Source organism: Panthera leo, chromosome B3, assembly GCF_018350215.1.
Source record: "Panthera leo isolate Ple1 chromosome B3, P.leo_Ple1_pat1.1, whole genome shotgun sequence".
Classification (NCBI taxonomy): domain Eukaryota; kingdom Metazoa; phylum Chordata; class Mammalia; order Carnivora; family Felidae; genus Panthera; species Panthera leo.
In genome coordinates this window covers 138,252,036-138,278,096 of record NC_056684.1, presented here as the reverse complement: position 1 = coordinate 138,278,096, position 26,061 = coordinate 138,252,036, and the positions used below count along the sequence as shown (strand labels likewise).

The window sequence follows — 26,061 nt, the reverse complement described above, 5'->3', positions numbered from 1 at the left end:
GCACTGTCCGGGCTTCGCAGTCAAGCTGCCTCTTCAAGGGTCCTGCGAGTGAGCACGATGCAGTGCAGCTTGGTGCTTTCGAGAGGAAAAGGTTCTTCGGCCGCTGAAGCACCATCCAGATCTCGCCGACTTATCGCCTAGAAGCTAATGAAGAAACTGTGAAAAAGTATGAAGACGACGACGAAAATTACCTATCTTATCACCTACTGATAGCTCGTGTTAACACTGCAGAACATTTTATTCTTCCCGTGAGTTGTTCGAAAACAGATCATAGTTTTAGATCTTTTTTTCACGTGGTATAATTTTTTCCCGTTGCCATTTTTTTTTCATTATTTTTTGAAGTTCATTTTTGAGAGCGCATGAGCAGGGGGAGGGGTTGAGGTGGGGAGGGGTGGACAGAGGAACTGAAGGGGGGCTCTGTGCTGACAGCAGAGAGCCTGATGTGTGGCTCGAACTCACGGATTGTGAGATCATGACCTGAGCCGAAGTGGGATGCTCCACTGACTAGCCACCCAGGCACCCCTTTCTTCATGATTTTTAACGGCCGCACATTTTTCCATCAGGAGGACGTAGCATAACAACCACTTTTTAGAGCCTTTCCAATGTTTCGTTAGAGAAAATGAGTATCCTTGTAGTGTATCTTCTGCTGAATCACTTCCCTATGCTAGATAGCTAAGATACTACCAGTCCATAAGTTAAAAGCTTTTTATAAAGGCTCTATTACCTGTGTTTTCCACAAAGGTTTCAATATACCCTCTGATAGAATGTAAGAGTGCCCCTCACTAAATCCTTATTGAGATGATTATATTTAAATAAGAGAAATTATCAAATTATTAGGTGAAATACACAGCTAACCCTATTTTCCTTTCTTGAATTACTGGTCAGGTTGAATATCTTTCAAGTGGTTCCTGAACATCTATATATTTTCCGGAGTTGTCTGATCATATTATATGCCCACTGTTCCCTTTTTTTCTTGTTGACTTGTAAGAGTTACTTATTTAGAGGTTTTTCTTTTTCCTCCCCCTTTTTGGGGGAGTGAAATCAAGGCTTCCTTCATCTTTTACTTGTTACTTTATTTGTCTTACTAAATTCTTTAAACAACCTAGATGAAATAGTTTTAGTGTCTGTATAGCTTTATTAATGTCTTCTCTCTCTGTTCCTCTTTCATAATAATAAAAAGAGCAAATCACTTGACAACAAAATGTAACAATATGGAATTCAAAAATGGACACACAAGCTCCTGGAACCAGCCGCTTATCACAAAACGGACAATGTCAATTTTCGAACATACAATCACTTTTGTTCATACTTAGCTCAGAATGAGTAAACAGAATTTTATTCAAACTTTACAAATCTCCTTTACATTTATTTAGCCTGAGAGTAAGCGTGAGAAAATCCGACCTGCAGTTGGACTTCACTGCCCAAACAGTTAGCATCTGAAAATAAAGTTGTGAATGAACACGCATTTAGCGAACGTAGCTAGAGCCTTGCGGTGACCTTTGACGATGAATACTGATACAAACCAAACTTCAATCTGGTCTACATGACCTTCAGAGCCTAAAAGTACCTATTGCCTAATCACGATTCAAAAAGGTCCGCAGATGACAAATTACGGAGGTGCGTCCAGATGCAGAATGTAGTTCGACATTTCCACGGCTGCTGCTTTAGATTGCTACTACAAAGTCGACTCCCCGATCCTTCGTATCCCACGTGTACTTGAAACCATGTAGCAGCATGGCACAGTTTCTTTTTATGAATATCAGTACCTGTAATCAAATATAAAAACCGAGTCTCCCTCTTTTAAATATTAAGCTTCTGAATGTTCCATTCATCCTTTGGTTTCAAACCCACACGATGCACTCACATTACATTCAGATTTAGCATGGAGACAGCACACTGTGCATCTGTTGGGAAAGGGCGGGGGGTGGGGGGAGCTGCGGGGATACCAGAGCACTGCGTTAGAGAAAGCAAACGTAGAAGCAAAAATACTTTCTGAATATATACTGTACATTATGTAAACAAACATTCATAATAAGAATCAACACAGGCCAAAATATTGTCTTCTAGGACATCAGAATCTTCATCCTTTTCAATCACACACACACTGAAGATGTTTTTTTGTTAAGAAAAATGGAGCCTGTTCCTATATTTGCTTATGTGCTTCAATATCTTGGAAAGAAGTGATTACTACATTCATTTGCTAACGGTTTGTCCTCTTAGTTGGCTGGCTGTTGCAAACAAGGAATACAGGACTATCATTTCAGTACCTGTTTTCCATTTAATACTAGCGAAGTAATATATATAATTAATTCATCGTTATCAGTCCATATTAGTAATATAAATAGATTAGGTGAAGCAGTGAATTCCAAAATTTGTGCAGGGGAAACTAGTTGATAATTTGTTTCCGATAAGGCTAGTAGCAAAATAATTACTACAAAGTCAGTCCAAGCTAGTAGCAGACCCCTGATTCAGCAAGCTGAATCAAAGTCTGAAGTTAGGTCATTTTAATTCCTGTCTATTACTGTGCAAACCTAGAATTTCCTATGTAAAAGACAGTGCTGGCAGCATTGAAATCCTGAAACAACAGAATGAAATACTGATTAGGTTTTGAAATGCAGAGATACTATATGAAGAAATTTGAAGGTCTTAATGATGGTGTCACAGCAATGGCCTCAGGATTCCCTTAATGAATCCAAAACTAAGAAAGAGAATCCATTAGTCAATAATAATATGAGTCAAAAGCCCAAATTTGAAGAAATGACAGACCTAAAACCAAAGATGCATTTTCTACTATGACAATATGTAAGAATTTCAAGCTTTATGTCAACATTTTGTACCAGCAGCAGCCCCCTCTAGAAGGAAAAAGCTTAGTCATGACTGTCCATCCCTTTTCAAAGCTTCCAGTCTTTGAAGGAGTGCGTTTCCAAATGCTTCCCGGTAGGCAGGGCTGAGGGTATCCAGCAAAGAGTAGACTGTTTCATGATAGGGGGTGTGTAAGTGATCGTCCACTTGGTCAAAAGCATAGCCTACCACCTACAAGAGAAATGCAACAGTGAATTAAAGAACCAGACTTCATCTCGGTACAGAAAGCAAAAACCAAGTGTTTACACAGGTCATTCCCCAACGACATGATTTCTCAATCAATAGTCAGAATATGCAGATTTCTTTTTTAAGTTTTATTTCATCTTATTTGAGAGACAGAGACCATGTGATGGGGGAGGGGCAGAGAGAGGGAGGGAGAGTATCTCAAGCAGGCTCCGCGCTGCCAGCACAGAGTGCGATGCAGGGCTCGATCTCACGAAACCGTGAGATCGCGATCTGAGCCGAAACCAAGAGTTGGACGCTTAACCGACTGAGCCACCCGGGTGCCCCTAGAATATGCATATTTCTAATCAGTCTGAAACATGGGAACACCACCAGCTTTAAAATGCCCTCTTTATCATTCTTTTCTCAAAATGTAAAAGTTTAATTTACCTACTCCTGATCCTAAAAAGGAATGTAGAAAGCTACACAGAACCAGTATTTCATTTTCATAGACTGGACCGTCCTTCTATTTAATCCCACATATATTAAGGATCATTAATTAAAGGCACATCATAGATAATATATATATCAGTCTATATTTTAAAGATTTACAAAAATTATTTTTCACTTATTTCTTTTTCAAAAATTTTTAAAAGATCTTATCTTTAAAGAATCTCTATTGATCATGCTTTACAATTAGTTACATTACTAGTTTAACGTTATAAGCACATTACCTATCTGTCAGGGAAACAAGTGCTCAGCCCTGTGAGATAAAAGGGAATGCTATTCTCTGTGTGCGTTGTCTTTAAACACAATGAGAGCTTTTTTCCCCAACAAGATGAATCCGGGTTCACCAGCACAGGGTAGGGGGAAATCAATTTAGTTTTTGTTGACTTGACCAAAGCGTGTGAATTCCGTATATGAACTCTAATTTTTTATGGCATCTACTCAAGTCATAGAAGATGCAAGTTTATGTTGGAAGTGGCACTGTTTTTGCTTTAAATAAAAGGCAGAGGCAGGCATCTACAGACGACGAGTCACCCCTCTTCAGAACCGCCAGGCCGCAGCACCGTCTGCTTGGATTACAGTTCCGTTTGCCCCTCTCTTCCTTGCTAGATGGTAGTTTTCCTAGTGGATGGGGATCATGTCTTACTCATGGTTTGATTTTCAATTCCTGACACAGGACAGATGCTCAGTAACTTAACTGAGTAAAAGTGCAAAAACAAATATTTGGATACCTATGTGCCAGGTTTGTAAGTGATCTAGACCTTTCTGCAAGCTATTCATATAATCATCCCCCCATCCTCTTTAGTTTTCTTACCCCTCCCTCCCTCCCTCCCTCCCTCCCTTCCTTCCTTCCTTTTCTAGTCTCTAGGTTATAAAGAAGCAAGGACTCAGAGAGGCAGAATGACTCACCCAAGATGACTCAAATTCACACTGGGTTCTCACTCTGATCAGAATCCTTCCTACCTTCACACCATCACCTTGGAATTAATCCATGTAAGATCACATTAATTTATGCAGGGTCATGTATCTCTACTCTTCATTTGCCTATTTCTGTTGTTTTTTTTTTTAAGTTTATTTATTGAGGGAGCGAGCAAGCGAGCACGTGAGCAGGGAGCAGGGGAGGGGCAGAGAGAGTGAGAGGGAGAGAGAGAGTCCCAAGCAGGCTCCACGCCCAGCACAGAGCCTAATGCAGACCTCAATCCCACGACCCTGGGATCATGACCTGAGCCGAAATCAAGAGTCAGATGCTCAACAGACTGAGCCACCCAGGTGCCCCAGAAGAGACATTTTATGAGAGGTGGGGAAAGGTCCTCTTAACACAATGATCGCAAAACTCATCCAGTGTAGAGAATGCCTGATTTTGGCGGGTATATTTAGCTACAGACAAGAAATAAGTTACTTTGGGGGGGTGATGATCAAAGCAAAGTAACACTCTGCAAATCAAATGGCTTTTCTTTTTCAAAAAATCCAATTTCCCCATGTTGACCCAAAGACTTTAGAATCAGTAAGAATTCGTAGGGAAAAAAGTTTCCTTACAAAAATCTTGGAACTGCTGAGTGTCCTCAGTTAGCACCCCTCCCACTCCCCGACCCCTAAAGTGGTAAAGACGGCAATAAATTTTTTTTTTCCCCTAAAAAGAAAGGTGACTTACCCTGAGCCCTGCTTCAGTCAGCTCCAGGCAGTATCTGTTCCTCTCTCTTGTTTCCACATTGATATAGGCCACATCATCTGCACAGCGCAAGTTTTTTGAGACAAACATGTTGTTAACAGCAAAGAGAACATCGTTGACAACTGCTTCAGCTTCTAGCTTCATATCTTTCATATCAGCTTCTTCAAAACCATTAAGCTGCGCATCTTCTTCAAATCCTGACATGCTACTTAGCTCCATGGGATTATAGTCTGTTTCCATTCTGCAAAGAAGCAGATATAAAACGTGTTTACAGATGGACATGCCAAATATTATTGCTTGATGAAAAGTAGCTACGGCCCAATAGAAAACAGTAATGAATTAGTAACAACTTTTAGGGAAAATACTGTCTAAAACCATTTTTGGGGGGCGCCGGGGTGGCTCAGTCAGTTAAGTGTCCGACTTCGGCTCAGGTCACGATCTCACGGTTCGTGGGTTCGAGCCCCGCGTGGGGCTGTGTGCTGACAGCTCAGAGCTTGGAGCCTAATTTGGATTCTGTGTCTTCCCCTCTCTTTGCCCCTCCCCCTCTCGCTCTGTCTCTCAAAAATGAATACACGTTAAAAAAATTTAAAACCATTTTTGATTGTTTTTCACAGACATGTACAGATTTAAAAAAAAAAAAAAAAAGACCTAGGTTTTCCACTCCTCCCCCACAGTGACACTAATTCAGAATATTAGTTTTTAGCTATTTCAAACAATGTCTCAATAAAAATCCTAGTACATTCTTCTTTCTAATGTGTAATAATTTTTCTAGTGTAGGTATTTAAAATTGGAATTGCTGAGTCAGAGTGTATGCTCATTTTAACTTTCAACAGACTGCTGATTCACCTTCAAAAAACAGGCTGTACTCATTTATACCCTGTGAATAGAATATGAGGGACTATATACTCTTTTTCACTACCCTCTTGACAATCTTTTCTAATATTTACCCATTTGAGAGGCAGAATGAGGCCTCAGTGAGTATATACTTTTTCGATGAAACATCTTTCTGAATATTTACAGGGTATTCTTAGTTCCGAGATCATACAGCTGTAAAAAACAGAAATGGAAATGAACTCAGCTCGTCTCTGAAATCAGAATACAAATTCTGACCCACTACACTACACTACTCTCAATAGCTCCTTTTATGACTTTTGGATTTGGGGTTTTAAGAAGGCCTTCCCCATCGGATGATCACATTTTAAAAACCTCTTAAGCACTCTTCTGAGCTCTCATTCTCTGTATGTGTAGTTAATTCTCTGATCCAGCTGGAATTTATTTTGTGTAGCTTTATTTTTGAAATGGATGGCTTACTGTCCCAACAACATTTACTGAATGACTCATGTTTTCACCACTTCTTTGAACTGATCCAAAGATTATAATTTGAAAAATATTATTTCTCAGGCGAACTCAATCCAACATTACTGCCGGCTGCTATGTAGTTCTAGCTTCTCTTCTGTGACTGGGGTAGCAGTGAGTATTGTTAAAATTTGAAATACACAAATGAGAAAAGTTAATGAATGTCAGATTGCGTTGGAACGTAGGGAGGCTTCTTTAGAAGAAAATATGGTTTCTTTTTACCCGCAGGCTTTAAAAGTCAGTTAAGATTTCATTTCTCTGAGCTAGAATAAGCATCCATTGTCCTGAATATAGTGTGATTGATTCTCCAACTTGTTATGAATATTTATATAATTTTTCTACTATCTTAAAAATTCCAGCTCTTTTTCTACAGGTACCTCAATTGTGGATGTCAGAAATGATAATCATCACATAAAAAAGATGTTTATATGAGAAATCTTGACAAGCTTTTAAAGCAAAAGTCTAAATCATTGTAATTAGGACTTTAATGATGGAGAAAGATGAAGAATCCAACAGCAGAATGAAGACATCCTCACAGGTCAATAAAGTTAGTCATCCAACTGTTCTGTAATAATTATCACCAGTGGACAAAAAAGACACAACTTTCCTAACTACAATCTTTTAGAAGAGTTTTTCCTAGAATGTCTTTACATGATGCATAAAATAGACATGTTCAGAACTGCTGGTGATGATATATATACATGAAAACGATACATGTTAGTATTGAAGCAGTATTCAAGATATTACAATTTTATCTTTTGTTGTTTTTAACAGGTTCTTGCTTTATCGATACACTTTCCTTTTCCTAACAACACTTCCTTCTCCTACCTGAGTCAGGTAACCAAGCAACATGAGTGAGACTGACTCCAGTCCTGGCTAAAGACTGTCCTAATCAATGCATGAATTCTTTCTAGTCACTTCAATCCAGAACAGTTTGAGCGCACAGCCCCAGTTGTTCCCGGTGGCCATCCTGAGACAGGAAACTAGCCCAAGCAGGATCCTGACAGTGGGGAAGAACAGAGCTAAGAGATACAGAGGGAAATGGGGCCAAAGTCCTGACAGCTGTCCGACCTTCACATTTTCAGTTACTGAATCCAACAATTTCCCATTCTTTACAGGCAACTGAAAGCATCCTAACTGATATACAAGTCTACACAAAATGAAAAGCAGTGACTGATCTAGCTTGTCAACGGTTTTTTATATTCATTTGTTATTTATTTGGGGGTGGGGGGAAGGGGCCGAGAGGGAGAGACAGAGAAAGAGAATCCCAAGCAGGCTCCATGCTAAGCATGTGGGGCTCAATCCCACGAACCGTGAGATCATGACCTGAGCTGAAATCAAGAGTTGGATGCTAAACTGACTGAACCACCCAGGTGTCCCTAGCTCTTCACTGGTTTTATAAAAGTAAAGAGATTTTAAAAATGGGGCCTTCGGATCGAGTCTTGCGAGCCTTGCATCGGGCTCCGCACTGACAGCACAGAGACTGGGATTCTCTCTCTCCCTCTCTTTTTGTCCCCACCTTGCGCATGCATGTGCTCTTTCTCAAAATAAATAAACTTTAAAAAAATAAAAAAATTAAACTCTGATATTTTTGTGCCTATCACACAGAAAGTGCCTAATAAAAGCTCTGTAAAACGTGAATAGAAGTATGCATCTGTATTAGCTTCCTATTTCTAATGTAACAAATTACCGCAAATCTAGTGGCTTAAAACAACACGCTTCTTTTCCTATAATTCTGAAGGAGTGAAATCTAAAATCCAGGTATCAGCAGGGATGCAATACTTCTGGAACCTTCAAAGGAGAATCTGTTTTCTTGTCTTTTCTAGCTTCTAGAAGTTGGCGGTATTCCTTGGCTCATGGTCCCTTCCTGTACCTTCAGAACACATCACTCCACCCTCCGGTTCTGCAGTGACACCTTCCTTTCCTGACTCTTGACATGGGCCCCCCTCTTACAAGGAGCCTTGTACTTACACTGGGCCTACCCGGACAATCAAGGATACGTCCCAGACCCACGGCCCTAGAGTTAATCAAACCTGCAAAGTTCCTTTTATCATATAAGGTAACATATTCAGTTTCTGGTGATTAAAACACGGACATCTTTGGGGGCCATTATTCTGTCCACCACAGTGTCTGTACCCTATTGGCAGGAAAGGAGTATGAAGATAGTCAAAGAGACTTCATTTTCTGACTTTCTTTTTTGGAAGTTATAATTTATTTTTAATACACACACTGGATGGGCGATGTAAAGTACTAGGCAGTTTCCATGGTTCTCTTAAAAGAAGGCTCAGAGCACCTGCCAAGCTCAGTGCTTTCTTTGGAAAGGTTCCTTAATTACAGGCTCATGCTTTGTACTCTGTCACTCCGGGACCATGATCGCAGCAAAATACCGGGGATGGTGTTTCAATGAAAGGTACCATCTCGAGGCTGGCAAGGGGTTTATAAAGTATCCTGGGTCAAGAGCTCTGTCCAACTACTGGACTCCGGATGGTGAGTGGCCTATCCAAACAGATCCTCTCATGAGGAGATTGAACACAGAGCCAAAAAACAGGCAGTCGGTTGGTGGGGACAGTGCAGGAGCTACAGCAGAGAGACCAGGGAGCAACAGGGTGGCTTTATCACCGGGACACTAAGGAAATGGCTTCCGCATTTCTGATTACGCATTCCAGGAACAAAAATACTTTGAGCGACACCTTGGTGTGTGTCTACTTAGACACATATTCTACTACAATTAAAATATTACAAACACACAAATATGAATTTAAACAGGAGCAGGTAAAATAGAAACTGTAAACTATTTTCTCTTACTTCTCAATGGATTATCTCGTGTACCTGGCTGTGGAGGCCTGCACCACACAGGATGAGGGGATGCATGTCCGTTTCGGTGAAGGGACACTACTGGGATTACTACTGACACCTCGGAGCTACAGTCTGGTTACCAGAATGGTTCTCTCATCAGTATGAGAACCTGGTAAAAATCTCTGGTTTCCCTTTCTGCAGGCAAAACAATTTATCATCATATAACAAATTCTAGACCCGACAGAATTTTGTGCGATGACAGAAACATTCTTTATCAGCACAGAATAGCTACCAGCAAGCTTGGTTAGAGTGACTGAGCAACTGAATTTCAAATTTTATTTCATTTTCACTCATCTAAGTTTAAATAGTGGTTCCTGTAGCAGACAGCACAGGTATAGACCTTTATGCATACTCATGAGTAAAATGATTAACATGATTAACTGAGTTTATACTATGGTTGAAAAAAATCAGTAGATAGAAAAGTACTAAAGGAAACTTATTTTATATAGGAGTAGCAAGATTTAGAAATACATGTTAGAAAAAACATTTTGAATCTTAGCTACCCCATGGAGGGTAATTAACCATTTTGTTTCAAATGGTAAAAAGTAATGAATTATTTTTACGTTTTGTGATCTTGTCAATTTAGACTCTACGTTTATTAATTGAATATCGTAATCCACTGTGCATCTATATATCCAGCATTTTTCTAAGCATTAGAATACTAATTAAAGGTTTCTACTGGTAGCTTAGTTTGGGAAATAAGACAAGCACATGAAATACGTACATAAATATTAACGCTACGCACATGCATCGTAATTATAACCTAAGAGATGTACTTAATCGTGAGTGGCAGATAATTAGAGAAAGCAATGTTTTTGTCCTACTACAAACTTACCACTAAACTTGTACGAACTTGGGCTGGTCACGTAACCTCACTGGACTCATGGTTTTCTCACCTATAAAATAAGGGAAACAGACAAATTCTTTACTGCTCTTGAGAGCTCTGACATTCTGTGATCTATGATGCAATTGTCATTTATGATGCGGCTTGACTTTGACTCATGGCACAGGTCAGTCAAAACTGGTCTTGAATGAGCACAGATGAAATTATGGGTAAAGCAGAAAGAACCTTAGAGCTGTGAAGAATTCTTCATAGGGAACACAGCATAAGCAAAAATCTGCATGGGGTGTGGCAGGAATTCTGAGGAGACTAGTCTAACTAGTCTAATACAAGGACAATGTTAGGAGAGTAATAATAGATACAGATGGCCCAATTTGATGGGTGCTGATACCCAGACACGAAAATTTGATTTTGATATAATAGTTTTAAGCTTTGAGAATGGTAATAACAACGTCTTTATATTTAAAGTGGGTTTCTTTTAGGCAGCATATAGTTTGGTCCTGCCTTTTTATCCAATCTGACAATCTTTACCTTTTAATCGTAGTGTTTAGACCACTTATATTTAACATTACTATAATTATTGATACAGTTATTATTTACCTTGTTTTTTCTTTATGCGATTTATACTCTCTTCCCTTTTCCTTCTTTTTCTGCCTACTTTTGGACTGACCACTTTTTAGGATTCTATTTTATATCGTTTGGTGGCTTATTAACTAGAACTCTTTGTGTGTTTTTAGTGGTTACTTTACTCTATACATCTTTAATTATCATCATCTACCTTCAACCTTGAAGTGATATACCACTTCATGTACAGTATAAGAACTTTACAAGAGTATACTATGTAGCCTTTGTGCTATTTTTGTCTTATTTTATTTCTACATGTCAGAAACTTGATAGTACATACTACTTTTGTTTTAAACAGTCAATAATTTTTCAGATATTTAGATAATAAGAAAACAAGTATTTTATATTTAACCAGATAGTTACATCTCTGGTGTTCCACATTCCTTCCTGTTTGTCTACATTTGTGTCTATGATTTGTATCATATTTCTCTGCCTGAACATTTCCTTTAACATTCCTGTAGTGCAGACCCGCTGTTAATAAATTCTTTCAGCTTTTATTTAAGTAAGTCTTCCTTTTACCTTCATTTTTCAAAGATAGTTTTGCCGGGTATAGAATCCTAGGTTAACAGGGTTCCCCCCCCCCCCCTTCCCTGCCTTTCAAGACTTTAAAGATGTTTCTCTATTTTCTTGCTTATGTGATTTCCTATGAGAAATCTAATGTCACTGTTATCTCTGTTCCTCTTGGTGTAGTTTTCCTTGTTTCTTTTACTTGGGGTTCACTGAGTCTCTTGCATCTGTGGGTTTATATAGTTTTTAACAAATTTGGAAAAATTTGGAAACTCTTTTTTTTTAAGTTTTTATTTATTTGAGAGAGAGTGTGAGCATGCATGAGTGGGGGAGGGGCAAAGAGAGGGAGAGAGTGAATCCCAAGCAGGCTCTGCACTATCAGGGCAGAGACAGGCACAGGGCTTCAACTCACAAATCATGAGATCATGGCCTGAGCTAAAACCAAGAGTTGGATGTTCAACCGAATGAACCACCCAGGTGTCCCTTGGCCATTATTTCTTCAAACACTGATCTGTTCCTCCCCTCTTCAGGGACGCCACAATTTAATAAACATTAGTCTAAGTGAAGTTGTCCTACTCCTTTTTTCATGTTTTTAGTCTCTTTCTCTTTGTGTTTCACTTTGAAGAGCTTTTATTGCTATGTCTTCAAATTCACGAATCTTTTCTTTTGCTGTATCCAATCTCTTCAACTTGAGTATTAAAAAAATACATATTTTCCATGTCTCTGCCTAATTTGTTCAGTCTTTTCTCTAGCTTTTTAAACATATGAAATAGAGTTTTAATGTCCCTGTCTACTGATTTGCTATTTCTGGGTTAATTTCAACTTATAGATTTTTCTTACTATAGGTTGTAAACCTAGAGTAAACCTGCTTTGCATGCCTGGTAATTTTTTATCGGATGCCAGACAATGTGTATTTTACCTTGTATGGTCTTGGCTATTTTAATACTCCTATAATTATTATTGAGCATTCTTCTGGGGCATAGTTATCTGGAAACAGCTTGGTCCTTTTGGGTCTTGCTTTTAGACTTTTCAAGGCAGTATCAAAGCTACACTTCACTTCTGGTTAATTTTGACACAACTATAGAGTCAAAAACCTTTCTGAACATTCTGATGTCCTAGGGATTATGAGGTTTTCCATTAAGGGTGATAGGAACAGGAACATCCCTGGTCCCGTCTGAGTTCTGAAAAGTCCTCGAATTCTTTTGGGTAGTTTCCTCACACCTACGTGTTGATCAGCATTCAGCTGCAGGCCGGAGAAGGATCCCCTGTGTATTTCTTGCTTTCTGTGAAGTTCTCTACTTTCTAGTATTCCCCCCTAGCTGGCTTCGCCTTTCTGAACTCCTAGCTCCATATCCTCAATTAAGGGAAGGGAGACTACTGGGCTCCACATGGGCTCCTTCTCCTGGTGCCATGGCTAGAAATTCTCTTGAGGCAATAAGCTGGGGCAATGGGCTCATCTCATTTTTTTTTTTTTTTAATATTTATTTTTGAGACAGAGAGACAGAGTATGAGCGGGGGAGGGGCAGAGAAGAGGAGACACAGAATCTGAAGCAGGTTCCAGTCTCTGAGCTGTCAGCACAGAGCCCGACGCGGGGCTCAAACTCACAGACCTCGAGATCATGACCTTGAGCCGAAGTCGGCCACTTAACTGACTGAGCCACCCAGGCGCCCCTGGGCTCATCTCATTTGTATCTTGTCTCTCAGGGATCAGTGTTCTTCATTGTCTGATGCCCTAAGTCTTAAAAGCCTTTTTCTCCCATATATTTTTGCCCACTTTCTCACTGTTTCAGATAGAAGGGGAAATCTGGGCCCTGTCCCTCTGTCTTCGCTACAAGTGCATATCCCAGTAGCCAGTTTTGAGCTAACTTTGTGATCTTATTTCTCAGTTTTTCTTTCAGTGATTTTGGACAATATATATATATATAAAAGGTTTAAAGTAATCTCTACACCAAACATGGGGGCTCAAACTCATGACCCCAAGGTCAAGAGTCGTACTGTCCAGCAACCAAGCCAACCAGGCACTCCTTTCCCATATTACTTTGGATCAGCTTTACCACCTTGCCAGTTCCTTCATTAATGAATTAAATACATTACACAAATTTGAGTATAGTTGACACACGATGTTAGTCTCAGGTATGTAACTTAATGACAAGTTCATACGTTATGCCGTGTTCACCCCGAGTGTGGCCACCTGTCCTGTTACACAGCTATTACAACATCATTAACTGTATTTCTTAGACTGTGCCTTCTATTCTCATGACTCACTCTATGGAGTTAAATACATTTCTGACACATGCTTACTAAGTTTGTATGAGACTCATGTTTCAAACTTAAAAACCATTGTATTTTGACACTGCAGGTGACCCTTGAACAACATGGGTTTGATATGCATAGTTCCACTTACGTGCAGATTTTTAAGATAATGTACTATAAATCTATTTTCTCTTCTTTGTGACTTATTTAGTAATGTCTTTTCTCTGCTGATTGTTAAAAATAAAGCACATAATGCATGCAACATACAAAATATATGCTAACTGTTCATATCATTGGTATGACTTCAGGTCAACAGTAGGCTATTGGTTCAGAGTTTGGGGAGTCAAAAGTTATATCTGGACTTTCAACTACATGGGGGTTGGTGCCTGCATTTTTCAAAGTTGAGCTGTACTTTTAGACTTTTAATTCTTCAAAATTCAGCTCAGACACATTTATTTCAGGATTATGTATCTGATCTCAAGAGAGAGTAAATCACTATGTCCTTCTTCCTTTGCATCAGTATTGCTGCAAGTTTTCATACTTCATTGCAAATCAGGGTCCGTGATGTCTACATCATCGGCACATCTCCCATAAGGCAGATCTTTACCGAACGTATATATATTTATATACACGTATGTATACACACACACACACATATGTATATGTATGTGTGTGTGTGTGTGTGTATGTATGTATATATATATATATATATATATATATATATATATATATACACATATACTTAAGTTTATTTATTTATAATCTCTACACCCAACGTGGGGCTTGAAGTCACAATCCCGAGATCAAGAGTCACACACTCCACTGACTAAGCCAGACAGGTGCTTCTCACTGAATATCTTCCGAATGAATAAACCAAAGAAAAAACTCTAACTCTCTGCTTCTCAAGCTGTGATACTTGGCCCTGTGACAAGGGGCATACAAAGCAACCGGATAAACAGCGTAGACATTCCCCTCAAATACACGTCACTGTTATAGTAACAGTATTAGGTAGCATGATGCAAAATTGCCTAGAACTTTAAAGCACACGGAGGTCTTAAGCCATATCCTCTTCAGGTTATGCCTCCATACCCCTAGAGTTTGCTTCTGATAAAAATATTTTAGTGAAAAATAAAAGAATACTGCTCTAATCTTAGACATTAACTCAAAAGGCTTAAAATTCCAGGCACTGGATCTAGCTAGGGGTATAAAATTAATGAGCAGAGGTGGAAGCTAGTAGAAGGGTAGCAGGTTAGTATCGAGTTAGACCTCTCTAAGTCTTTATATCTCCTCCCACTGCAGTTAGGATACTGTGTTTTGCAAACAGCCAAGGTAATTCTTGATAGCTCTTACTCCATCTGGTGGTATGGTTTTGGAGCTCTGGTAGTTTTTTTGGAAGATGCAGGAAACTGGTTATCAAGATATTGATTACTAAGGCCTTTATTCCCAACCTCTTAACTTTGTATCTTCTACTTTTTCTATGGCAAAAAGGAAATATATTATGTTTGCAATAAGACAAACCTGTTTTGAAAACATGATATATTGGGAAGTACAAGGTATAGAAGCGGAAACATTCTTCTTAGAGAAGCTAAGCTGTTGAGATAGTTAAAGTAACTGGTAGCTTGAGAGGTTTGAATTTATCTGCACTTCAAACAAGTGTTTTGAAAGTAAAGATGAATAAAGTTGATTCATTATAATTAGCAACATTCAGGAATCAGCCAAAGCTAGTTTAATCTTTGTTTTCTGTTAACACATAACATTTTGTGTGTTTTCTAAGATATATGTGTGTTTTGAAATTAAAATCAGAATCACTTATAGTATTGCAAATATACAGAATTTTATTAAAAAAAATTTTTAATGTTTGTTTATTTTTGAGAGAGACAGAGAGACAGAAAGCAAGTAGAGGAGGGGCAGAGAGAGAGGGCGACACAGAATCTAAAGCAGTCACCAGGCTCTGAGCTGTCAGCACAGAGCCCGAAGCGGGGCTCGAATTCCAGAACCATGAGATCATGACCTGAGTTGGACACTTAACCGACTGAGCCACCCAGGCACCCCCATGGTATTTGCAATTCAAATGAAAATGGCCTATTTTTCCATTTGTACACTGATTTATAAAATTACTCTGCACCCCATTTCCAACAATGGCAGAGACACATATACACAACTGAGTAATAACGAATCAAGCCAACAGAATCGCACGGTACTTTTGCTGATTATGGAGGGAACTAACAGTGAAGAAATACACAGATAGCATTAATTTGAGAGGCCTTTTAAACTGCAAATAAGCGGAGAAGATGGTGGCATAGGAGGACGCTGGGCTCACCGCGTTCTGCTGATCCCCTAGAGTCCACCCACATTGGCCTAAATAACCCAGAAAACCGGCAGAAGACTAGCAGAACAGACTCTTTGGGGCCAGGCACAGACGAGAGGCCCACGGAAGAGGGTAGGAAGGGCGGAGAGGCGGTGCGCGCTCCACGGACTGGCGGGAGGGAGCCGGGGCGGTGGAGGGGCAGGCCGCCTGGCCGGGCAGAGCCCCCAGTCTGGCCTGCAAAAGCGGAGGGGCCGGCCTAAGTGAGTTCTGACAGCCAGCGGGACTTAACATCTGAAATGTTAAAAGTCAACAGCTCTACTCAGAGAGCGGGAGGGCAAGAGGACACTGGGAGGGAGAGGTGTTGAGCCCCGGAAGACAGAGCTCAGCTAGGCGGGGAACAAAGACGCTGGCCAGCGCCATCTCCCCCTCCCATCCCTCAGCCGAAATCCCAAAGGGAACCAGTTCCCGTCACTGACCTTGCTTGCACAGCGCAAACACCCAACACTGCTTCTGTGGATCCATCCCTCCGAGGGGTCTGCCTCCTTCCCAGGGCTGGAGGGCCCCTCCCACAGGGGACCACCGAGGGCAAAGCAAGCCGAGTCTGCCCCTCCTGCCCCTGTGCACCTGCGGATCCACCCCGGCTAATACGCCAGATCCCATTCAAAGCAGCACCACAAGCCTGGCAGTGTGCAAGTGGCCCAGACAGGGGCCACACCACTCCACAGTGAGTCCTGCCTCTGGGAGAGGGGAAGATAAGGTAGACACCAGTCTGACTGTGGCCCCAGCGGTGGGCTGGGGACAGACATCGGGTCTGACTGCGGCCCGCCCACCAACACAAGTTACTCCGGACCACAGGGGAAGTGCCTTGCGGTTCCGCCGCCCCAGGGACTACCCAAAATGACGAAACAGAAGAACTCTCCTCAAAAGAAACTCCAGGAAGTAGCAACAGCTAACGAATTGATCAAAAACGATTTAAGCAATATAACAGAACAAGAATTTAGAATAATGGTCATAAAATTAATTGCTGGGCTTGAAAAAAGTATAGACAGCAGAGAATCTATTGCTACAGAGATCAAGGGACTAAGAAACAGTCATGAGGAACTAAAAAATGCTATAAATGAGGTGCAAAATAAAATGGATGTGACCACAGCTGGGACTGAAGAGGCAGAGGAGAGAATATGTGAATTAGAAGATAAAATTATGGAGACAAAGAGGAAGCTGAGAAAAAGAGAGAGAAAAAAATCCAAGAGTATGAGGGGAGAATTAGAGAACTAAGTGATGCAATGAAATGCAATATCCGTATAATAGGAATTCCAGAAGAGGAAGAGAGGAAGAGAAGAGAGAGAAGAGGAAGAGAGAGAGAAAGGGGCTGAACAAATCATAGCTGAGAACTTCCCTGATCTGGGGAAGGAAAAAGGCATTGAAATCCAAGAGGCACAGAGAACTCCCTTGAGACATAACTTCAATCGATCTTCTGCATGACATAGCATAGTGAAACTGGCAAAATATAAGGATAAAGAGAAAATTCTGAAAGCAGCTAGGGATAAACACGCTTTAACATATAAAGGGAGACCGATAAGACTAGTGACGGATTTATCTACTGAAACTTGGCAGGCCAGAAAGGAATGGCAGGAAATCTTCAATGTGATGAACAGAAAAAATATGCAGCCGAGAATCCTTTATCCAGCAAGTCTGTCATTTAGAATAGAAGGAGAGATAAAGGTCTTCCCAAACAAACAAAAACTGAAGGAATTTGTCACCACTAAACCAGCCCTACAAGAGATCCTAAGGGGGATTCTGTGAGTGAAATGTTACAAGGACCACAAAGTACCAGAGACATCACTACAAGCATGAAACCTACATATATCACAATGACCCTAAACCCATATCTTTCTATAATAACACCGAATGTAAATAGACTAAATGCTCCAACCAAAAGACATAGGGTATCGGAATGGATAAAAAAACAAGACCCATCTTTTGCTGTCTACAAGAGACTCATTTTAGACCTGAGGACACCTTCAGATTGAAAGTGAGGGGATGGAGAACTATTTATCATGCCACTGGAAGTCAAAAGAAAGCTGGAGTAGCCATACTTATATCAGACAAATTAGACTTTAAATTAAAGGCTGTAACAAGAGGTGAAGAAGGGCATTATATAATAATTACAGGGTCTATCCATCAGGAAGAGCTAACAATTATAAATGTCTATGCCCCGAATACGGAAGCCCCCAAACATATAAAACAATTAATCACAAACATAAGCAACTTTATTGATAAGAATGTGGTAATTGCAGGGGACTTTAATACTCCACTTACAACAAGAATAGATCATCTAGACACAGGATCAATAAAGAAACAAGGGCCCTGAATGATACATTGGATCATATGGACTTGACAGACACATTTAGAACTCTGCATCCCAAAGCAACAGAATATACTTTCTTCTCAAGTGCACATGGAACATTTTCCAAAATAGGTAACATACTGGGTCACAAAACAGCCCTTCATAAGTATACAAGAATTGAGATTATACCATGTACACTTTCAGACCACAATGTTATGAAGCTTGAAATCAACCACAGGAAAAAGTCTGGAAAACCTCCAAAACCATGGAGGTTAAAGAACACCCTACTAAAGGATGAATGGGTCACCCAGGCAATTGAGAAGATATTAAAAAATATATGGAAACAAATGAAAATGAAAATACAACAATCCAAACACCTTGGGATGCAGCGAAGGCAGTCCTGAGAGGAAAATACATTGCAATCCAGGCCTATCTCAAGAAACAAGAAAAATCCCAAATACAAAATCTAACAGCACACATAAAGGAAACAGAAGCAGAACAGCAAAGACACCCCAAACCCAGAAGAAGAGAAATAATAAAGATCAGAGCAGAAATAAACAATATCGAATCTAAAAAAACTGTAGAGCACATAAATGAAACCAAGAGTTGTTTTTTTGAAAAAATAAACAAAATTGATAAACCTCTAGCCAGGCTTCTCAAAAAGAAAAGGGAGATGACCCAAATAGATAAAATCATGAATGAAAATAGAATTATTACAACCAATCCCTCAGAAATAAAAGCAATTATCAGGGAATACTATGAAAAATTATATGCCAACAAACTGGACAACCTGGAAGAAATGGACAAATTCCTAAGCACCCACACACTTCCAAAACTCAAACAGGAAGAAATAGAAAACTTGAATGGACCCATAACCAGTGAAGAAATTGAATCAGTTATCAAAAATCTCCCAACAAATAAGAGTCCAGGACCAGATGGCTTCCCTGGGGAATTCTACCAGACATGTAAAGCAGAGATAATACCTATCCTTCTCAAGCTGTTCCAAAAAATAAAAAGGGAAGGAAAACTTCCAGACTCATTCTATGAAGCCAGCATTACTTTGATTCCTAAACCAGACAGAGACCCAGCAAAAAAAGAGAACTATAGGCCAATATCCCTGGTGAATATGGATGCAAAAATTCTCAATAAGATACTAGCAAATCGAATTCAACAGCATATAAAAAGAATTATTCACCATGATCAAGTGGGATTCATTCCTGGGCTGCAGGGCTGGTTCAACATTCGCAAATCAATCAGTGTGCTATATCACATTAATAAAAGAAAAGATAAGAACCATATGATCCTGTCAATCGATGCAGAAAAAGCATTGGACAAAATTCAGCATCCTTTCTTAATAAAAACCCTCGAGAAAGTCAGGATAGAAGGAACATACTTTAACATCATAAAAGCCATTTATGAAAAGCCCACAGCTAACATCATCCTCAATGGGGAAAAACTGAGAGCTGTCTCCCTGAGATCAGGATGTCCACTCTTACTGCGGTTGTTTAACATAGTGTTGGAAGTTCTAGCAACAGCAATCAGACAACAAAAGGAAATCAAAGCCATCAAAATTGGCAAAGATGAAGTCAAGCTTTCATTTTGCAGATGACATGATATCATACATGGAAAACCTGACAGACTCCACCAAAAGTCTGCTAGAACTGATACATGAATTCAGCAAAGTCGCAGGATACAAAATCAATGTACAGAAATCAGTTGCATTCTTATACACTAATAATGAAGCAACAGAAAGACAAATAAAGAAACAGATCCCATTCACAATTGCACCAAGAAGCATAAAATACCTAGGAATAAACCTAACCAAAGATGTAAAATATCTGTATGCTGAAAACTATAGACAGCTTGTGAAGGAAACTGAAGAAGATATAAAGAAAAGGAAAAACATTCCGTGCTCATGGATTGGAAGAATATTGTTAAAATGTCAATACTACCCAAAGCTATCTACACATTCAATGCAATCCCAATCAAAACTGTACCAGCATTCTCCTCAAAGCTAGAAATTTGTATGGAATCACCAAAGGCCCCGAAGAGCCAAAGTAATTTTGAAGAAGAAGACCAAAGCAGGAGGCAGCACAATCCCAGACTTTTGCCTCTACTACAAAGCTGTCATCATCAAGACAGCATGGTATTGGCACAAACACAGACACATAGACCAATGGAATAGAATAGAAACCCTGGTACTAGATCCACAAAAGTATGGCCAACTAATCTTTGACAAAGCAGGAAAGAATATCCAATGGAAAAAAGACAGTCTTTTTAACAAATGGTGCTGGGTGAACTGGACAGCAACATGCAGAAGGATGAAACTAGACCACATTCTTACACCATTCACAAAAATAAACTCAAAATGGATAAAGGACCTGAATGTGAGACAGGAAACCATCAAAACCCTAGAGGAGAAAGCAGGAAAAAACCTCTCTGACCTCAGCCGCAGCAATTTCTTACTTGACACATCTCCAAAGGCAAGGGAATTAAAAGCAAAAATGAACTATTGGGACCTCATGAAGATAAAAAGCTTCTGCACTGCAAAAGAAACAATCAACAAAACTAAAAGGCAGCCAACAGAATGGGAAAAGATATTTGCAAATGACATATCGGACAAAGGACTAGTATCCAAAATCTATAAAGAGCTCACCAAACTCCACACCCAAAAAACAAATAATCCAGTGAAGAAATAGGCAGAAAACATGAATAGACACTTCTCTAAAGAAGACATCCGGATGGCCAACAGACACATGAAAAGATGCTCAACGTCACTCCTCATCAGGGAAATACAAATCAAAACCACACACAGATACCACCTCACGCCAGTCAGAGTGGCTAAGATGAACAAATCAGGAGACTATAGATGCTGGAGAAGATGCGGAGAAACGGGAACCCTCTTCTTGCACTGTTGGTGGGAATGCAGACTGGTGCAGCTGCTCTGGAAAACAGTGTGGAGGTTCTTCAAAAAATTATAAATAGATCTACCCTATGACCCAGCAATAGCACTGCTAGGAATTTACCCAAGGGATACAGGAGTACTGATGCATAGGGGTACTTGCACCCCAATGTTTATAGCAGCACTTTCAACAATAGCCAAATTATGGAAAGAGCCTAAATGTCCATCAACTGATGAATAGAAAAAGAAATTGTGGTTTATATACACAATGGAATACTACGTGGCAATGAGAAAGAATGAAATCTGGCCTTTTGTAGCAACGTGGATGGAACTGGAGAGTGTTATGCTGAGTGAAATAAGCCATACAGAGAAAGACAGATACCATATGTTTTCACTCTTATGTGGATCCTGAGAAACTTAACAGAAGACCATGGGGGAGGGGAAGAAGAAAAAAAAAAAAAAAAAGAGGTTAGAAAGGGAGGGAGCCAAAATATAAGAGACTCTTAAAAACTGAGAACAGGGGCGCCTGGGTGGCTCAGTCCATTAAGTCTCCACCTTTGGCTCAGGGCATGATCTCACGGTTTGTGAGTTCGAGCCCCATGTCAGGCTCTGTGATGACAGCTCAGAGCCTGGAGCCTGCTTCAGATTCTGTCTCACTCTCTCTCTGCCCTTCCCCTGCTCATACTCTGTCTCTGTCTCTCTCTCTGAAAAACAAATAAACATTAAAAAAAATTAAAAAAAAAAAAACTGAGAACAAACAGGGTTGATGGGGGATGGGAGGGAGGGGAGGTGGGGGATGGGCATTGAGGAGGGCACCTGTTGGGATGAGCACTAGGTGTTGTATGAAAACCAACTGGACAATAAAGTTCATATTAAAAAAAAAACTGTAAATAAGCATCAGCACTATACCCCCATAAACAACCTTTCCTTTAAAACCAGAAATTACAAATGAAATTCTAAGAAAAATCTCAAATACCAAACGCTTAAAATAAAAATCCTCCCAGCATTAGTTTGTTTCCATGTAATCCTCTAGGTTATGCAGAGGATTTGGTCTACACTTAATATAAAGTACGGTATAAGCAACATAAGAGAAATCAATATCCAAAGAGACATAAAATAGAAAACCTCTCTGCTTTCCATTTCAACTCTGAATTGGCTGTTTACCAGGTTCTGAGCAATATTCCATCGCCAGCACCTTCAAAAAATTGGAATACCTTGCTGGTGCTATCAGTTATTCTGGTAGATTGTGTCACCTTGTATAAAGTTTCCAAAATCATTCGTTATAGCATCATACATCAATTATTTAGGAACAAGCTCTTACTTCGTCCGTTGGTATAATCTTTGTGCTATGTTAGTGTTTTGGAGGATTTATGAACTGGTTACCACTAAGTATTTATCACTAAGTTGTTCATTCTCTAATTTAGTAGGCTTTGCTGCGTTTCAACACAAATTTACAGCATCAAAGAGCTGCAAAAAGACTGTGGATTTGTCCTTGATGACAAAACACACTTCATACATATGACATGATAAAAGAATAGAGGCGGCATGATTTCAAGAGCAGTATATAGAGTTCATATTTTCACTTTGAGAGTTTGACATTGCAAAAGTCCACAGAGGGCTGGAACGCAGTATCTTAATCATGATTACTTTTAGTTGATTTTCAGCCTGGCAAATCCTCTCAATATGGACAAGAAGTGGCCACTATGGTGCGGTGGTTAAAGGGTCTTGAAAAGGGCAGCAATCTGAGCTCTGCCACTTACTCTGAGACTTGGGGCAAGATACTTGAATCTCTCTAGTCACACAGTCCTTCCTCTCTAAACAGAGCTAACCACAGCCCCTACCTAGAGGGATACCGCAAGTACTAACTGAGTGAGTTTATGGAAAGTGCTTAGCATGGTGCTAAGCTCAGGAAATACTGTCAATTATTATATATTAAAAAGATAGCTAAAGACCTGACCCTGAAACTCAAGCCACTTAACTCTGAGTTTGGCCCTCTTTACACCACGTAAAGTGCCGTGGCCGTTGCTGTCTTGTACAACTCCCAGGACCATGCGATGTGGTAGCCCTACAGCCAATAATCCTACCTCAAGTGCAAGTCTCAAAAGGCCAAGAGCATTTCATCCGTTTTCCTTTTGCTTCACACATTAACACGGATTTCTCTGAAGGATGTACGTAGCTCTGGTATACAGCTTCTAACCTGTCACTTCAAAGCCTTTTACAGAATTCTTAAAAAGTTGACAGTGTTCAGTTGACGGTGTTTCTTCACTTTCCTCATTTAATTAGCACTAGGTGTTAACATTTTGCGATGATGAAAACACGAAAATAGCACTGGGATTTACGGTGAGTTCATAGCCTATTTGAGCTAAAGGTATAATAATGCTATGTCCTAAGACTTAACATTTATGCTGAATTTCTCCTAGAAAACATAGCATGCACAAGGCAACACCCTTAACACTCAAAGGGAGCATGTAAGTTGTACAATTTCCGATTTTTATTTTTCTTTACTGATTGAAATTTCAGGTGTTTCACGGACAGCCTGAATGCAATTCTGTATTCCAAAAGAAGTCGCATATCACTCGGACTTGAAAGAAGTCAACTGTATCCATTTGTCAAAAGTGCAGTTCAAATCTTCCAAGGCCTATTCTGATTCCCAGCCAGATGAGATCTCACTTTTTCATCACTTTGTTTATACTCTTTTTATGGCAAACATAATTATTATTCGTACACACATCTTACTTACCATCTTCAAAATACTCCCAGAAACCAACTGCTACTTACTACCTTTACCACTACTAACTACTCTAGTCCAAGCTACTGCCTTCTGTTGCATGGATTACTGCAATACCTCTCTCTAACTGGTCTGGCTTTTTCTCCTTCGGTCCTCCCACCTCCAGAACGCAGTTAGCATGACCCTGAGGAAAATTAGGCCAGATTATGTCATTCCTCTTCTCTAACCCATTCACCCACCCCGAGTAAAAGGCCAAAGTCCTTATGGGGCTCTGTAAGACTGCCCACTCTCTAGCCCCCAGCTTCAACTCCCCTTCATTCGCCGCTGATGTTCTCTGAACTCACCAAGCATGCCCTTGCCATAGGGTCTGCACCTGCTGCTCCCCTGCCCCGGGAAACAACTCTTCAGGTATTCCCATGCCTTGCTTCCCAGTTTTCTCTGTCTCTTTTAAAGCATCACCTTATTGGGGTACCTGGGTGGCTCAGGTCATGGTTTCCTGTTCTGTGAGTTCTAGCCCCGCCCCCTCCCCTCCTAGGGCTCTGTGCTGACAGCTAGGAGCCTGGAGCCTGTTTTGTATTCTGTCTTCCTCCCTCTCTCCGCCTTTCCCCCGCTCATGATCTGTCTCTCTTGCTTTCAAAAATAAAATAAAAAGAAAATATTTAAAAAAAAAAAACAACACTATCTTATTAAATAAGACAGACCTTCTCTTACCCCTCTACGTAAAAGTGGTAAATCTCTTCCCTCTTCATTCTTTATATCGCTTTATGTTTTTTCTACAGCACTTACCAGCACAGGGCATATGATATACTATTTAATTACTGTTTCCCTTCCTTTCAGTGAAATGTGAAGCTCCATGAGGCCAGACACTGAATCCGTTCACTGCTGTATCCCCAGCACCGAGAACAGTCCCTGGCACATAGCACTCAATAAATCAATACTTACTGAAGAGACTAATGGCCCTTTCACTATAGAACACAGACTCCTTGGGTTCTTTTCTACCTTCTCCACATCACCAACTGCGGAGACCTAGATTTAATGGACCCTTAACGAATGTTTTTGAATGAATGAAGAGCAAGGGGAATGAAGTTACTGAGGATGCTTGGGACAGGTCTACACAGAAGGAGGGGAACCAACAATCCAAGCAACTACATATACCAGACAACACTCTGGTTCTCAAATGAAAAGGTGGTTGTGGAAAGGGGCTTTTCCGCTTTCTCATCTGTCAACACTTCCGGGCTGTCTCGGTGTTTCTAAGGCATTTGTGGAACTTACCCACACATCAGCGAAATCTCCTTAAACCGGTCGTCTTCATTCGCTATCCCTAATGAAACCGTTGTGTATCGCGGCTCTGTTTAGGTTCGCCCCCAATTTCAAGCTCGGCTAGTCTGGATCCTAACCCCGGGCATCTGGCCTCCAGGACACCGAACACCCGCACGCAGGCCTTTCGGGGAGGGGGGGGGGGTTGACCAAGTTAACGGCCGGCTCGGCCTCTGCAGGAGTTTCCCCCCAAATGAAGGCAGAAATACGATTGCGCAGATTCCCAGAGCAGCACAAGTACTTCGCCCAGGTTTCGGCGGGGTCCGGAGGCTCTGGCATCGGTCAGAGAAAGCAGTTCTGCCCACAGATGCCTCCCAAACTCAAGTTTCCCGGTCGCCGGTGCAGCACACCCCGCACGAAGGCAGCGCTCTGGAAACTGCCAGCCGCTAGCCAAACAGAACCGAGGGCGAAGCTTGGGAAACAATACCTGAAAGAGGCGGGGGACGCATAACTTGCTGACAATGGGCACCGGTCCATACCGGGGGCGGGAAGGACGTGGAGGTGCTGCAGCCCTTCGCGAGGGGCCCGCGGAGCTCGGAGCGCCCGTTTCCGGGGTCGGGGTCCCGGGTGACCGCACGGCCCAGGCCAAACGCACCCTCAGACCCCTGTCAACGCGGCCACCGGGCCCCTTCCGCCGTCGCCCCCCACGGCCCGGCCCGCTGCGTCCCGCTCGCAGGGCCCCAGGGCGGCCCCGAGCCCCTCTCGGCGGCCGTCCGTCCGCATCCGGCCCCGCGACGGCTCACCTGCGCGCGCCCGGCGTCCTCCTCTTCCTCCCTCCCGGGGCTTCTGGAGCGGCCCCGCGGCGCCGTCCCGCCTCCCGCC

At 41.0% G+C, this 26,061-nt stretch overlaps 1 protein-coding gene across 6 annotated transcripts; it reads right to left on the bottom strand.

The window, feature by feature from the left end:
* Positions 1 to 1,011: 1,011 nt before the first annotated feature.
* On the bottom strand, positions 1,012 to 26,061 carry LOC122223107 (GSK3B interacting protein). Of its 6 annotated transcripts, none has more exons than XM_042944230.1 (5): positions 25,983 to 26,061; positions 10,248 to 10,308; positions 6,148 to 6,247; positions 5,183 to 5,441; positions 1,012 to 3,033 (listed from the first exon to the last, which is right to left on the bottom strand). In XM_042944230.1, exons 4-5 carry the CDS (start codon positions 5,438 to 5,440, stop codon positions 2,872 to 2,874), a joined length of 420 nt encoding a protein of 139 aa, XP_042800164.1. In that variant the 5' UTR covers position 5,441; positions 6,148 to 6,247; positions 10,248 to 10,308; positions 25,983 to 26,061; the 3' UTR covers positions 1,012 to 2,871. The 6 variants fall into 6 exon arrangements, with proteins under 6 accessions (XP_042800164.1, XP_042800165.1, XP_042800166.1 ...); XM_042944231.1 differs by lacking the exon at positions 25,983 to 26,061 and adding an exon at positions 25,667 to 25,971; XM_042944232.1 differs by lacking the exon at positions 25,983 to 26,061 and adding an exon at positions 25,195 to 25,624.

Excerpts from the sequence above, each read along its gene's own strand:
- LOC122223107 (XM_042944230.1), bottom strand. The coding sequence starts at position 5,440 with ATGGAAACAGACTATAATCCCATGGAGCTAAGTAGCATGTCAGGATTT. Across the intron at positions 3,034-5,182 it reads TGACTGAAGCAGGGCTCAGG|GTGGTAGGCTATGCTTTTGA; the intron begins GTAAGTCACCTT and ends TTTCTCTTGTAG.